This window comes from Actinia tenebrosa, unplaced genomic scaffold, assembly GCF_029948245.1.
Source record: "Actinia tenebrosa isolate PJP-AT-01 unplaced genomic scaffold, QUT_ActTen_1.0 PGA_scaffold17__23_contigs__length_9995812, whole genome shotgun sequence".
Taxonomy (NCBI): Eukaryota; Metazoa; Cnidaria; class Anthozoa; order Actiniaria; family Actiniidae; genus Actinia; species Actinia tenebrosa.
Window position 1 is genome coordinate 1,215,284 of NW_028292577.1, and position 16,331 is coordinate 1,231,614.

Below are 16,331 nucleotides of genomic sequence, written 5' to 3' on the forward strand. Positions count from 1 at the left end.
CATACACAAGAAAAAGACACAACAAAGAGTGCATGCAGAATAGTCAATTTAATGTAGAAAAAGAAGTCAATAAATCCGGTTTTTCCTGGTGTAAAATAAATGATTTATCAGCAAATCATTAAATATTCATAAATAATGCTAATCATTCTCTTCTCTGATTGGCTGAATATAATAATTCTGTTCTGTGATTGGTTAAAAATATATAGTCTTTAATCAATAATTAATAATAACAATAATCTCTAATCAATAATTAATAATTTTTAAATATTTATACATTTTTTCAAGATTGTAAAAAACGAATAGAATTTGTCCATTATTTAAATATGAATATGTTAATATACAATACTTACAAAGAAGAAGGAATGATAAGATGAAAAACTGACTAATAAGGAAAATTGAAATATATATTAAATATATAACTATGTATCTTTATCTAAAAATCTACGTTAATAAGCTAAAAATCTAAATTTATAAAATGGCGCTTTCAGCAACCTGAATGTCTAAGTCTATGTTGTTTATATCATTATAAGTTCTTTTTATAGTCCTTGAGCCTCGTAGACATACAAGTGCAGATCTTAACAGAGAGAAACAAGTCTTGGCCCTAATCCATGCCATTGTTTTGTGGTACTCTTCACCTTTCTTTCGGGCTATCAGTTCAGCAAGCCTGCTGTGATATGTTTTGCATTCTTTACTCATACCTCCTGTTGTACAAAAGACAAGGGGAGTAAATGTTCCATGTTCGATTTCGTTTACTCTTTCGGTGTATTTCCGCTTCTTGTCATTTTCATGTAGCTTGTAGATTTTGGGTAGATCTAGATCTTTGTACGTATCTGCATTTGGGTGACAAACCCTTACGTCAAAAAAGGCAGAACGTTGCTTCTCCCAGAAACCTCGTGCATGGATGTCAAGTCTTGCGTCTGCAGCTTTGTTTGCTCCTTTGCTTAGTTTCTCATCTGAGATTGATTGTAACAAGGGCTCAATCTCTACGTCGTTGCATACTGTGCTAAGAAGCTCAGCCTCCAGATTGCGTAATTCGTTGTGACGTTGAATTACGAATCCACCACGTTTACATATCATTGCGTGATCGACCGAGAAATCTTCACCACATACACACTTTGATGGAATGTCTCTGAAAGACCAATTATAACGGAGACGTAAAGCGTCTCTAAATTCTCTCTTGTTCAAGTCGAATCCCATTTCCTTAAGAGGAATTACAGTTAACCAGGTTGATGCTCCTTTCTCTGCGGCTAAGTCCAAGGATCTGGCAGTAATCTTTGGTAGACTTTCCTTCAGGCTTTCAAACGCATCTTTGGATGCTTTTTCTTTCTCAGTGTGACATTTCTGCTTTGCTGTTTTCACTTCAATTTCATCTGGCAACTCGTGAGACTGGGAGATAATCTTCTCCACAAGTGGGGCACTTACTTTGACTGACGATGAGAATTCATACTTTGCGTCAATACACGGGTTAGTAATACCGATACCTCCATATCGTGTCGGTAGCGATAAAATCTTGCGATCATCTTCATCACAATCTTTTTGTGTCATGGCGGGTATAAACACGTCGGAGATGGCAGCTTCTAAAGGTTTCAGTAGGTCTGAGATATCTGGAAGTGTGCGAAGAAAGTACGTCCAGCGATGTTTTAAGCCAAACGTGTAGGCAGCGTAACAGGCCTGTGGCTGTGATAGAGCAAATTCTGCTAATTTGGTGATCTCGTTCACCCAGTTGTCAATCTTTTCCGTGACGTACTCGTTTAGAAACGATCTGGAACCAAGAACTGCACCAAGATGTTTGTGCCCCTCCACTGTTACATTAATGGGTGTATCCTTAAAAGTTTCTCTGACAATTTCTTCTTTTGGTGGCTTTACTATAACCCAGCACTTCTTTGCGTTGGGGAAGTACCCAAGATCTGGTCCGTACTGGTTAAGAGTGTCCCACCATTTTTTAAGATCCGCTGCTTTTCCTACACCACTAGCGTCATCAGCGAACCAGCATTGCTTGGCGTCAGAAAGAGCCTGCAATATTGTAATAAGAGGCTGCATACTCAACGCGTACATACCCATAGCCAGTGGGTCACCTTGTGTTGTTCCCTCAGCTGATACGAGTTCTTTCCCGCCTGTGATGAATAATCTTGCTGACTGTCTGTACGAGTTGATGGCATAAACTGCAATAATAGGGCAAAGGATTCTGATGTTGTGCAAAGCAGCAGCTCTGTTTAGTGAGTTGAAAGCATTTGATGCATCAATAAGAAGTACAGCATCTGTGTTATCTGCAGCAAAGATAGTATTCTGTGATTGGTTCTTTCAAAAGGATTAAGATTAAGAGCTCCTAGGAATGCGATTTGGGAATTAATCGCACTACTTTGAACCAATCAGATTGCAGGATTTGGTAGTGATTACAAAAAGGAGATTTTAATTTGATGCAAGTATATTTAGATATTGTATATATAGATTTTGATTACATTCTTTGGCTAGGATCCTACGATAATGCATTATTAAAGCTACTGATTGTTAAAAATTCTTTCTTTTTTTTTAAGTAAAATAAAATATAAATAAATATAAAATAATAATAAACAATAAATAAAAAATAAAATAAATAAAAATAAAATAAAAAATTATTATTATTATTATTATTATTATTATTATTATTATTATTATATGTTTATTTCAACTTCAGACATTTTTGCTACATGAATACAGAATATTGCTCGCATAAATAGTCTAAGCAAATATCTGCATGACTGATTTTACTCTGCCTCAAAAAAAAAAAAAAAAAAGTTCTTATCATTTTTGCCTTTTTATTTGGCATATTGGAATGCAAAAGGCGTATTTCATCGGTCGAAATGACGATTCGAAATAAAGGTAATGACAACCTAACGACGGAAATTAAGGTAAGATATATACCACAATCGTAAAAATACATTTATCGTATTCGCACATGGTCTAGTGGTTACGATTTGGCGCTCTCACCACCGTGGGCCGAGTTCGATTCCCGCTGTGGGAAAGAATTTTTGCATAATTTTCCCACCAAACAATAAATAAAGGAAATTACAAAAATAAATTGCCTTGTCACAGAAGGGGATTGGAAAGTTGAAGAGCATTAATGTGGGGGGAAACGGTGCTTGAGAAAGGCGTCGAGAAAAATGGCAGAGACGCCTAATAGCTCGCATTGAAGCCGAGTACTAGGGTTAGTTTCTTGGGATATTTAGCAGTTGCATTGTGGAGATCCGTAAGGAAAAGTATTGGAGAAGTGGTTGCACTGACATCGACATTGGAAAAGTAAGTGTGAAGTTCTGGTATGGATAGATACAGCTTTACAGCTTATGGCACGCTAAAGAACGCCGTGCTGATAACCGCATATAACCTTGAAACGTTTTGGACCGTAGCGTGAACGTACCGTAGCATGAACCAGGGTACCGTAGCATGAACCTGGGTACCGTAGCATGAACCATGGTACCGTAGCATGAACCTGGGCAACTTATCATTAACCTGGGTACATATTTGAGCCAAAATTGATATAAACATGCTACACTGGGTAAACCAAACCCCCCTCAAGTGGTCAAAAACGATGACGTCATAAATCACGTGACCCGTGGGAAAATACCTTGTAGATGCACAGGATTTGAACCGATGTCAACGAAACCTGGACATATATACTACCCTAGCCTAACCAAACACCCTCAAGTGGTTTAAGGTGACGACGTCATCGGTCACGTGACCCGTGGGAAAATGCCATACATGAACTTGTACCATAAAATAAACCGGTACTGTAGGCATGGGCTATGGTACCGTAGCATGAACCATGGTGCCGTAGCCAACCTGTACCGTAGCATGAACCATGGTACCGTAGCCAACCTGTACCGTAGCATGAACCAAGTACCGTAGCATGAACCAAGGTACCGTGGCATGAACCAAGGTACCACAGCATGAACCAAGTACCGTGGCATGAACCAAGTACCGTGGCATGAACCAAGTACCGTGGCATGAACCAAGTACCGTAGCATGAACCAAGGTACCGTGGCATGAACCTAGTACCATGGCATGAACCTAGTACCGTGGCATGAACCATGGTACCGTGGCATGAATATGGGTACCGTAGCATGAACCATGGTACCGTAGCATGAACCAGTGTGCCGTGGCATGAACCTGGGTACCGTAGCATGAACTTAACGAAGTCGAACTTTGCATGATCCAAACCTAATGATATCAACAATTTCTGCATTTTTATTCATTTTTTACAAACAGGTTCGGCTGATGTGAATTTCAACGTTTCACCTGAGCCTTTTTACCGGTATCGAAATGTGCTTCACGACCTCTTATTTGATAGTAAAAACACAACAACTGACCCGTAGAAGGTTTTCCTCGTTTCAGTTTAAACTTTAAACTGGAGCAATAATATACTTACTAATCGCACTAGAGCGCATGCATTGAGTCCATTGAATAAAAACAAAGATGATACTGGCAAATAGTAGTACATGACTTAGGTGACTAATAGTTACTATGACTGAACCAAAATATTCATTACGCAAACGGCACAAATGATCTCTCGTTTGTCTTTGTCTTATGTTTTTCATGGTTTCAATGCATGCGCTTTTTTGGAAGGCTATGCGGCCGGAAAAATAGTTAACGGGATTTCAAAGTCATCGCAATTAGCTTCAGTCCGAAGCATAGCTATTTCAATATATTCACAAGAAAGATGACGTGCTTGTTTATAGCCATCATCATCAATCTTTCCTCAATCTAGCTATATATCTAATATCCCTGCTGGCCGAAGTAACGTATATAATTACCCCAGCCTATTGTTTTCTGTCATGCATAGTAAATTAACGGTTTCTTCTCGAAAGCGAACATGCGTAAAACGTTTGGAGGCATCAAGATGGTTTGGCTTTTGAATAGGCTCTGGAAAGTTTTGAAACTACAAACTTGGTGGTTTCATTTAATTTACCATATTCGTCAATCCACGAAAGAAGCCGCATTATTGTTAATATTGCTGTGTACTTAAAGTCTGTCTACTCAAAGCAATAATCAATAATGTCAGTATTTCCGCAGAAATATTAATAATATTGCTGTGTGATATTCGCGTCAAATGATTTTGATAAATATCGAACACCTTTTATATCAGATGTCAGATAACATGTTTTCCCACGGATCACGTGATACATGACGTCACGACTTATGACTGACAGGACAAGTCAACAAAGTCGAGCAAAGTATGTTTGTGCAGGTTTGATTCATTTCGAACAGATTCACGAGAAGTTATATCACATTTTCCCACGGGTCACGTGATACATGACGTCACAAATCTTGACTGGCAGGACATGTCAACAAAGTCGAGCAAAGTATGTTTGTGCAGGTTTGATTCATTTCGAACAGATTCACGAGAAGTTATAACATGTTTTCCAACGCGTCACGTGAAACATGACGTCACAACTCATGACTGGCAGGACATGTCAACAAGTCGATGGTATCTATCTAGTCACGGTATCTAGTTGTGGTTCATGCCACGGTACCATTGGTTCATGCTGTGGTACCTTGGTTCATGACACGGTACCTTGGTTCATGCCACGGTACCAAGATTCATGCTACGGTACCGTGGTTCATGCTACGGTACCCAGGTTCATGCTACGGCACACTGGTTCATGCTACGGTACTAGGTTCATGCTACGGTACCCATATTCATGCCACGGTACTTGGTTCATGCTACGGTACTAGGTTCATGCTATGGTACTTGGTTCACGCTATGGTACTAGGTTCATGCCACGGTACTAGGTTCATGCCACGGTACTAGGTTCATGCCACGGTACTTGGTTCATGCTACGGTACCTTGGTTCATGCTACGGTACCAAGGTTCACGCTATGGTACTTGGTTCATGCCACGGTACTAGGTTCATGCCACGGTACTAGGTTCATGCCATGGTACTAGGTTCATGCCACGGTACTAGGTTCATGCCACGGTACCTTGGTTCATGCTACGGTACTTGGTTCATGCCACGGTACTTGGTTCATGCCACGGTACTTGGTTCATGCTGTGGTACCTTGGTTCATGCCACGGTACCTTGGTTCATGCTACGGTACTAGGTTCATGCCACGGTACTTGGTTCATGCTACGGTACTAGGTTCATGCTATGGTACTTGGTTCACGCTATGATACTTGGTTCATGCCACGGTACGTTCACGCTATGGTCCAAAACGTTTTAAACCCTACTCGATAACCGGGCTATAGGAATAGTATAAGCCTCTTGAATCGCGTTCATGCCAGTGGTGCGTTCGGGGAGACGTTGTGAAAGAAGGCAAAGTCTGGAGTTTTGTTTCACACGGCCAAAGACTGCGTGTGATGTTAAGTGTTGATGGTAAAGTATTGAGATGGAGCCTGACAAGAAATAACAAGACATGGCTTTACATAGTCTTGGAATTGGAAAGGGGACAACTTAAATCCTTTAACCAGGACCCATTGGATGGCAAGGCTGGATTTTGGGTTCACACGGCCAAAGACTGCGTGTGATATCAACTGTTGATAATAATGTATTGTATAGAGAGGGAGCCTGACAAGAAATAATAAGGCATGGCTTTACTATATCTTGGAATTGGAATGTGCACAACTGAAAACCTTTAAGGAGGATCTATTAATTGGAGGGCAAGTCTGGATTTCGGTTTCAAACGGCCAAAGACTGCGTGTGATATCAACTGTGGATAGTAATGTATTGAGAGGGAGCCTGATAAGAAATAACAAGCCATGGCTTTACTAAGTCTTGTATTTGGAACGAGCACATCTTAAATCCTTTAACGAGGATCCATTGGAGGGTAAGTCTGGATTTTGGTTTCACACGGCCAAAGACTGCGTGTGATCTCAACTGTTGATGGTAAAAAGGCATGGCTTTACTAAGTCTAGTATTTGTAACGAGCACAACTGAAAACCTTTAAGGAGGATTCATTGCAGGGCAAGTCTGGATTTTGGGTTCACACGGCCAAAGACTGCGTGTGATATCAACTGTAGTAGTATAGGGAATGGGGGTTCCAGCGCAATCTCAACACGGGCAAGACTCGTGTCAAAAATCCACCTACGGACGACCCCCACTCCAAGTGTGGTTGGGGGCAACAGCGCAAATATGTTAGTCTATATATGGAGTGCGAAGAATGTAAGAGAACTTTTAAGAAAGAAGCGGATTTGAAAAAGCATTTGAAAATGAAGACGAAGTGTATGAGCAGTTATGATTGTGGATGTGGTAAGAAGTTTGAGACTAAGGTTAAATTGTTTTGGCATTGTCAGGACTGTGAGTACGACTACGACGACCTAAAAAGTGCTTGGTATTAGGTATAAAATATTTCCTATTATATAGATGGAATCCCAAAGCAACTTCAGCACGGTGTCAATACCCGGTAACGGTGAGATTGACGTTAGACAGTTTTGGCGTCAGTCAGAAAGGAAGGTTAAAAGGACTCTCCGAAAAGGTATAGAAGAATTAGGAGCCCTGAAAGCGAGCATAATGGTAGAAGTAAGTTTGTCAAAAGACGAGGTAATGACGACAGCAATGTTGCGATCAAAGTCGTTAGTGATATTAGAATCCACGAATCTGGATAGGTCACTCAGTGAAGCCTTAGAAGCAATAATGGAGTCGCTGTCTAACTACACGAAAGAAGGATCGGGTTGGACAGTAGAGGAGGTTGAAGGAATAGAGATAAGTATAGCCAGGTACGTACCCATACGAGGGGGGAGTTACGTACCGCTACCAACGTGGGTAGAAAGGAAGAAGGCTATTGTAAACGTGAAGAATGAAGACAATCGATGCTTTATGTGGGCAATCAGGTCTGCACTGTATCCAGCAGAGAAGGATCCCTGTAGGACAAGTAAGTATCCCACAGATGATTTAGAGTGGGATGGTGTGGAATTTCCCATGCAGTTGATAGACATCCCCATATTTGAGGAAATAAACGATCTAGCAATTAACGTTTACGGAGTCAGAGAGCAGACGATAGTACCGTTAGTTCTGTCAAAAAGTAAAGGAGAGCGCGTACATTTATTCTACCACGGCGGACACTACTCATGGGTTAAACACATTAGCAGACTATTCTACAGACATACTAAGCACAAAGGCAAAAAGTACTTCTGTGACTGCTGCTTGCTGTCATTTACATCCTTAAATACCCTAAAGAAACACGATGAGATCTGCCGCGGAGTCGAAGAAGTGGCGCAACGGATCCAGATGCCCACCAACAAAGAGCTTTCATACGCAGACCATCAAAAGCAGATGCAAGTGCCTTACGTGATATATGCAGACTTCGAAGCGTTGATAACTAAGGAAGAGCAGAAACGTGGTGCCACGAATAAGGTAGGATTACACGAGATCTGCTCCTTTGGTTACATAGTAGTCAGATCAGACGGTAAAGCAAACCCTCCTGTGATTTACCGAGGTAAGAACGCAGCTAATGAGTTTCTAGAAGCATTGCGAGAAGAGGAGGGGGAGATTAGAGAACAATTAAGACGTCCAAAGAAGATGGAATTTACCAAAGAGAACCAGGAGGCTTTTAACAAGGCAAAAAAATGCCACATTTGTCAACATACGCTTCTTCAGTTTGGAAGACGAGCCAAGAAAGCGTGGGATGAAGATGGAAAGTATCTAGGAGAAGCTCATTTTAAATGCGGGAAGTATGCTAAGAAAGGTGAGAAGCCGGGAAAGCCCTCCACGCACTGCATTCACTGCCACAAAGCATTTGTTGAGGATTTCTATGTGGATAAGGTTAGGGATCACTGCCACATCACGGGTAAATACAGAGGAGCGGCTCATTGGAAATGCAATATAAACTTCAAAGTAAATCCAGACATGGAGATTCCGGTGTTCTTTCACAACCTCCGCGGTTACGACTCCCATTTGCTACTACAAGGAACAGACGGCTCCGACGTCAAATGCATACCCAACAACAAAGAGCGCTACATGTCCGTAACTGTGGGTAAGCTAAAGTTCTTAGACTCGCAGCAGTTCATGGCGGACTCCTTAGCAAACCTCGTAAAGCATAACACCAACTTTCCCATTTCCAGTCAATATGGCGCGGAAAGGAAAGGAGTCTACCCATATGAATACATGGATTCCTGGGATCGATTCAAAGAGTCCCTACCACCCAAAGATCGCTTCTACAGCACCCTAAACGAGTCCGGTATAAAGGATGAGGAGTACCAGCATGCGTTAGACGTGTGGGAAAAGTACTCCTGTGAGAACATGGGGGACTACCACGACATCTACCTACGTTCAGACGTAGTGCTGCTCGCAGATGTTTTCCAAAGCTTTCGAAAGATGGCAATGGAATACTACGGGTTGGATCCCGCTAATTTCTACACGGCTCCTGGGCTCAGCTGGAGTGCTTTGTTAAAGAAGACAAATGCGCAGTTGGATCTCCTAACGGAGTACGACATGTATCGGTTTATGGAAGACGGTATTCGTGGCGGCGTATGCGGACCCAGCCGACGTTACGCCCGCGCAAACAACCCCTTAGTAGAGCACGACCCAGAGAAACCAACCACATACATTTACTACCTGGATGCGAATAACCTTTATGGTTGGGCAATGTCACAGTACCTACCTGTGAGAGACTTCGAATGGGATCCAGTGAAGCCGATAGACTTCTACATGCAGGTAGGAAAGGAGGAAGACAAGGGTTACGTCTTAGAAGTGGATCTGGAGTACCCAGAGCGCCTGCACGACGAACACAATGAGTTCCCCTTAGCACCAGAAGCGATAGAGATACCATTTAAGCAGCTAAGTCCGCTGCAAAAGCAAATGTGCCCTGGTTACAAACCGTACAGGAAACTAACTATGAACCTGATGGATAAGAAGAAGTATGTGGTACATTACCGCAACCTGCAGTTCTACGTGCGACACGGAATGCGCGTAGAGAAGATCCACAGAGTCCTAAAATTCACGCAGGAACCCTGGATGCGCCCCTACATTGACTTTAACACGCAAAAGCGTACCGCAGCGAAAAATGACTTCGAGAAAAACCTCTTCAAACTGATGAACAACAGCGTGTTCGGAAAGACAATGGAGAACATCCGCAAGCGCGTAAGCGTAAAAATAGTCAGCACCAAAGAGGAAGCAGAAGCATACGTGTCACAGCCAGGCTTCGTTAGATACGTAGAAATGCTGAACTTCTACGTGATTCACATGAAAAAGGCAAACCTCTTACTAAACAAGCCCGTTTACACAGGCTTTACGGTGCTGGATCTATCGAAGCTGCTTATGTACGAGTTCTACTACGATAAGCTTAAGCCAAAGTACGGAGACCGCTGTCGCCTCCTGTACACAGACACCGACTCCCTAATTCTAGAAGTGCAAACGGAAGACGTTTACAAAGACTGCCTCCCCGACATAGACGAGTACGACACCAGCGGTTACCCGAAGGAGCACTTCCTTTACTCTGCGAAGAATAAGAAGGTAATTGGGAAGATGAAAGACGAAATGTTAGGAAAACCCATAGTAGAGTACGTGGGTCTGAAACCAAAGATGTACAGCGTGCTAAAGTTAGACGGCGTAGAAAAGAAAGCTAAAGGCGTAAAAAAGTACGTGGTTAAGAAGGACATTACGCACGAGTCCTACCTCAACGTATTACGAACACGCAAGGAACAGCGGCATAAGATGAACAGCCTGCGCAGCTATGGTCATCAGATACATAACGTCACGCAGGAGAAGGTGTCGCTGTCTGCATTTGACGGTAAGCGATGGATGTGTGATGACGGAGTGCATACGATAGCATTCGGACATCACACGATAAGCAGTTCTTCCATGACGAACCCACGTGTGGGGCCATCGTGAAGATAATACAAGATGGGCTGACCCTTCTTAGCTATTACGCTTCGGATCTGGTAAGTTTCCAAAGACCAATTAGGATCCGTAGCTCTTTTGGATCCTCCTTCTAATTCACCCGGCTCATAGAGATATCGAACCGTGACATCGCCTAATCTTTTTTCCTGGGGGAAGACCGCCCTCGAACTTCTGATGAAGGACTTGTGTTCCACGTGTTTCTTTTTTATGGCATCCTTGGGTTTCATTCCCGTAGCCCTGGCCACCTCGTTGTTCGAAGCTGCGACGACCTGGGGGAGCCTCTGAGTCCATTCCCTATTGCGTTTGGAGGGATCTTCCAGCTCTTTCCAATACTGGTACCCAAAGAGACGCTCGGCCAAGGTTTTATTAAATCTTTCGACGATGCTCTGGCCCCTGTGGTACTCTGCTTTAGCTCTTCTAATTTTAGTGTCGTGGTCTTTCAGGGTCTTAGTAACCACGCCCATAAACTCTGTCCCCGCATCCACTTGCAGCAGCTTGGGCCATTTCAAGGCGCGCTTATAAATCCTACCTAGGGCTTCTGCGACTTCCCCAGAATCCTTGCTGGTTATGGGTTCGGCGTCCTTGTATCTGCTTGCGATATCGACTACAGTCAAAGCGTACCTATAGGTCTTTCTTCTCACCTTGTCGTGCGGTAAGAAAAGCAAATCCGCCTGATGAACTTCATTAGGGGTATTTACGGTAAAGCTGGGCCTGGGAATGTACTTGGGCACGGGAAGATAAACCTGCCAGAGGGTTTGTTTTCTTAGCCAGTTCTTAGCCGTTTCTTCTGATACCCTGGCCGCGGTCGCGAGTTTCTTGATAGCCGACGCTCCTCTCCAATAGCCTTCAGGCCCATAGTAAATCCTTTTGAGTTTGTCCTCTACGCGGCCCATTATATGAATTCCAAAACAAGATTGATCTTACGTCCGTTAAAATCCACCGTCTTTCCGTCCACTTTAATGGTAATGTTTATGCTTTCTACCAAATTAGATAAGTCATAGCTCAAAGAAATGGGAGTGTATTCTACTGGGTCAAATGGATTACCTTTGGGTAGAAACTTGGACATAAGAGAAGACTTTTCTCCATTGTTGTAACTATGAACCAAGTCGCAATAGACTTCGTAAGAGGATGCGACTTTCCATTTCACATCATATGTACTGCCGCTATTTATCGTGGTACTATTAAGGCCCAGGAGTTCTACCAATGAACTGTCCTTTAGATTGGCGCTCCCATTATTTTTCTTGAATTTCATTTCATGGGGTAATCCTGTGGTAAGAGTATATCCATGCTTTGCTAGCTCCTTAGCCAGTGTTATTGGGGTGTAATGGGAATCTGGTATTTTTGGTTTGGTGCCGGAAGTTCCGATGACAAAGCCATTAATTAAATTATACCAAGAATTATACAAAGAGCAACTAACCAACCGAACCCTTTCCGCGCGGATGGGAGGATTCAGATAAGTAGTAAAGTTATTCTTGTCGCTTTCCAAAAAGACGATCATATATTTCAGGAAACACAGTTCCCTTCGTTAGAGCAGATACGCCAAAGCCACGCCTCCCGCCAGCCCTGCGACTCCTACAAAGACCAATTCATTGTCTTTTTGTTTCTTAGAAGGCTGGTAGTAATTCTTGAACTGAGGCTTTTTCATTCTAAAGTCGGGGTGTGCTTGCGCATAAAGTTTGAAGGCGTAGTCTGTGTTTTCGAAGTTCTTGTCTGCCTGCATTTTGTCTTGGTAGTTCTTATCCAACCAATCCCTGTAAGCTTGTCTTTTTTCATTCCAAGCTGCAACGTCCCTTTGATATTTCTCCAGCGCTAAGTCGTGTCTCTTTCTTTCGGCGGCACCGCTTTTGTCGCCTCTGACTAATCTATCCAAATATTGACCGCCATAATTAGCTCCTGTAAATGCTAAAGCTGCAATGACTCCACCTGCGACTAAGCTAACCATTATACATTAGGTAGGTACTTTTCCTTCCGTAGATAATCCTTTACCATGATAGCCCCGCCAACGGCAGCGGTCATCTTAGCAAAATTAGCGAAGCTCTTGCTTGGGTCTTCAGTAAAGTCTTCTTTGAGCACTTTCTTACCTACCCAACCAATACCCGCAACGATGGAAGTAATAATAGCTGCTTCTTCAACAGTTTTCAACAACGCGGTCGACATTATATTACAAAGCGAGAAGGAAAATCTAGGTCGCCGCGGGTGATAAATCTACTCCATTTCAGGGATCTTACTTTTTCTAACCTCCACAGGTGCGTGATATGTTGGCGGCACATGCACGGCCTCCCACTTTACTTTTGGCTTTGTAGCCCGCCATTGTAAGTAGAGGCTGCCTGCTGCTATAGCGACTCCTAACGCGCCAATGACGTACCCAGGATTAATGAAGGATTCCTCTTCCTCCACCTTTTCTTCTTTCTTTGCTTTGTTCTTTTTATTCATCTCCGCGAGCTTCTTTCCCGCGGCAACTCTGCCTGCAGATTTAGGCTTGGTAATCTTCTGCTCCTCCTGAGGTTGTTCTTCGGTGCCACTCATCTTATATTAAGGGACTTGAAGGACTTGACAAGTAACTTGATGACGACTTGACAATGACTTGGCAATGACTTGACAACGACTTGACTAAGTACTTGAGAATGACTTAAGGACGACTTGACTAAGTACTTGAGAATGACTTAAGGACGACTTGACTAAGTACTTGAGGTGACTTGACAACGACTTGACTAGGTACTTGAGGTGGCTTGATCAGGTACCTCAGCAAGTGCCGCCTGGAAGACCTTTTCGACTTCTCTGTCCTTCTTGAAGTCCTTCCAAGATGTTCCTAAGGAACCTAGTACCTCCTTCAAGTCGACATGCTGAGCTACGTGCAAAGCCGCAGAGGCGACTGCCATTAACTTACCGCACTTCAAAGACAACCACCCACAGGTTATCTTAAGTTCTTGGGATATGACATAGTCATCTCTTATGTCCTTCTGTAGTTGCTCCACGTCGTCTATGGGCAGTGCAAGTCCAAGCAATTTAGTGGCAAGTCGGATAGCGGAGTCTGCTACGGCGTCCGTGGTCTTACTTGCGAGGGCAGCCTCGTACCTCTTATGGAATTTCTTGACTTCCTCTTCCGACAGCTTATTAACCTGCTCATGGGTAAGTTCCTTGCCTATCATTTCTTTGCACTTCCCAGATGACACAAGGATGTTAAGTTGTTCCTTGAGGCTGCTTTCATCTAGCTGCGTGGGGACTTCATCTAAGAGCTGCTCAATGTCCATATACATTAGGAATCATAGATTCCAACCTCGTACGGAAACCTCAAAGAGAAGATCATTTTGGAATGTTGGTGCGTTTTTAAATGCCGCATGTATTCGTGCAGCTGTTCCTTGCTTATCTCACCGCCGTAGTCACTTAAGATGGTTTCCAGATCAGACTTACTGGGTGTATAAAATACTACGAGAGAGCCTATGTTTTCCCTGAAGGGCTTAGAGACGCTGGTAAGCTGCTGGGAAAGCAACCAAACGCTAATGTTGTCATGTCTGCCGCTAAAGGCGAGCTTCACTAATTCGGAGGTGCGCTTTTTTACGTCGTCCCCACAGGCAATGTCATCCAATATGAGGAGCGTCTGTGTATCTTTAGGGAATTGCTTGTGCCAGAACTTCAAATGGCCGGATAACTCGTTAGGGTCTAAAATATCTACGAAGAAGTCGTCGTCTTTCACTCCTATGCCTTCCCAGGTGCGGTTATTCACGTAGGTGGGGCAAAGCAGCACTATGTAGTCAAAGCGGCATCTAAAGGGTCCTAATAGCTGCTCCACGATGAACTGGGTCTTTCCGCAGCCGGTGGGTCCTACTATCAGAGCGTTACAAGGCATGTGATCTGGGTTCATATATAGATGGAACCAGTGGAAGCAGTAAGAAGGATTACCGCCGACGCAAAGGATAAAAGAGACACCATAGAAATGCAAAGGGAAGAGATAGACCGGTTAAAAGAGCGCGTGCAGGAATTGTACGATGAAATGTGCGGTCTGAAGCGTGCAGAACGGTTTGGCGCGCTTTTGACAATGGCGGGCTGGGCTAAGGAGTCCATTAAGGACTTCATTCGATATCCCCCATAGATATATGGACTGCATTACGTGCGAACTACCTGCTGACTGCATAATCCCTCCCAAAACACCGATAACCAAACCGTGTAAAAAATACACCTGCCGTCACTGTAATAAGGTATTCTCTGAAGAAGACTTCGTTGGACATTGGTGTCCCGCGGATACTAAAGCACAAAGGACTTTAGACGACGCTCGAGAAGAGTAAGAGGTCGCAAAGAAGATCTTACTAAGCCCCAGCAAGAGGAATTAGCATAGGTCTTTCTTTTTTATTGTTATTTTGTTAAATGCCGCAAAGAGGTCTCAAGCAAGGACCTATTTTTTATTGTTATTTTGTTAAATCGAAGAATGGTTAATATGATTATCTTTTTGCTGGTTTCAACAATGAGAAAGAATGATACCTCGTCTTTAAATGGGAGCTTAACAAAATAACAAGAAATAATAGACCCTATCCTAAAACCCTCTTTGCAGCATTTAACAAAATAACAATAAAAAATAAGGTATATATAATGAAGTGCGTGCAATGTGATAGAGCTTTTAGTAGCAAGCAGCGACTGCAATACCACCTTTCCAAGGAAGTCTGCCAAAAGACCATCAGCACTGTTTGCGGTGACTGCGGTAAGGAACTGTCCACTGTACAGGCCCTACGATATCACCGCGAGCATAGAGTCTGCCTTAAAGGTCATTGCCGCCGATGCGATGAACCCCTCTTCGAAGAAAACTGGCATAAGTACCGCTGCCGTCGCTATGACCTCACAGATGTGGTCTGCGAGACCCACGGCGATTTAGCAGAGCGATGTTGCCCCCTTGAAACCGGCCGGGTGCTCACGCGACGTAAGAAGGAGATCGACGAAGACTTCGTATGCTTCGACGACTATGAGGGTGTAAGGTGGGAGAATAGGGAACACTGGGATGGCATCTGCGACCGATGTGGTTGTATACGTAGCGGCCAACATATTTGGTGCTGCCTTTACGATGGCCCTAAGCCCTTAGATCATTATCTGTTGGTAAGAAAAGAGTGGAATCTACTTAAGGTATAATGTTACCTTACATCGCAGCGTTCCTAGGGGGCGTGACTATTACCTTATCAGCGTATGAAATGGCGGAAAAAATGAGGGCAGACACAGCAGATGACTACTTATCCGCCCATGAAGAGGATTAGTCGCACAACGGATTATCCTCCGCTCGACGTTCGATGTCAAACTTCCATCGGCCGTTTACCTTACCATGACTGCGTAGGTGTGTATATTCTTCACCCTGCAGTATGTATCTCACACAGTCAGGCGCCCAAAGGCTGTATTCCTGACCGTCGCGTTCTAAGACCAACCTCAAACGGTCGATGTCTTCGAATGCGACGTAGTTTTTTATTCGGTATGAAACGCCTTGCAGCAGATCTCGCCAGTATGTTTGTTTAAGAATCATTATACCTATGAAATATTTTAAGGTGT

At 43.3% G+C, this 16,331-nt stretch overlaps 1 protein-coding gene across 1 annotated transcript; it reads right to left on the bottom strand.

The window, feature by feature from the left end:
• Positions 1 to 377: 377 nt before the first annotated feature.
• LOC148910180 (uncharacterized) lies at positions 378 to 2,267 on the bottom strand. The gene has a single exon (XM_089031829.1). The coding sequence runs from the start codon at positions 2,059 to 2,061 to the stop codon at positions 469 to 471; it is 1,593 nt and encodes a 530-aa protein (XP_088887955.1). The 5' UTR covers positions 2,062 to 2,267; the 3' UTR covers positions 378 to 468.
• Positions 2,268 to 16,331: the final 14,064 nt, after the last annotated feature.

What these genes read in the sequence shown, in the direction of transcription:
- LOC148910180 (XM_089031829.1), bottom strand. Translation starts at nt 2,061, where the DNA reads ATGGGTATGTACGCGTTGAGTATGCAGCCTCTTATTACAATATTGCAG.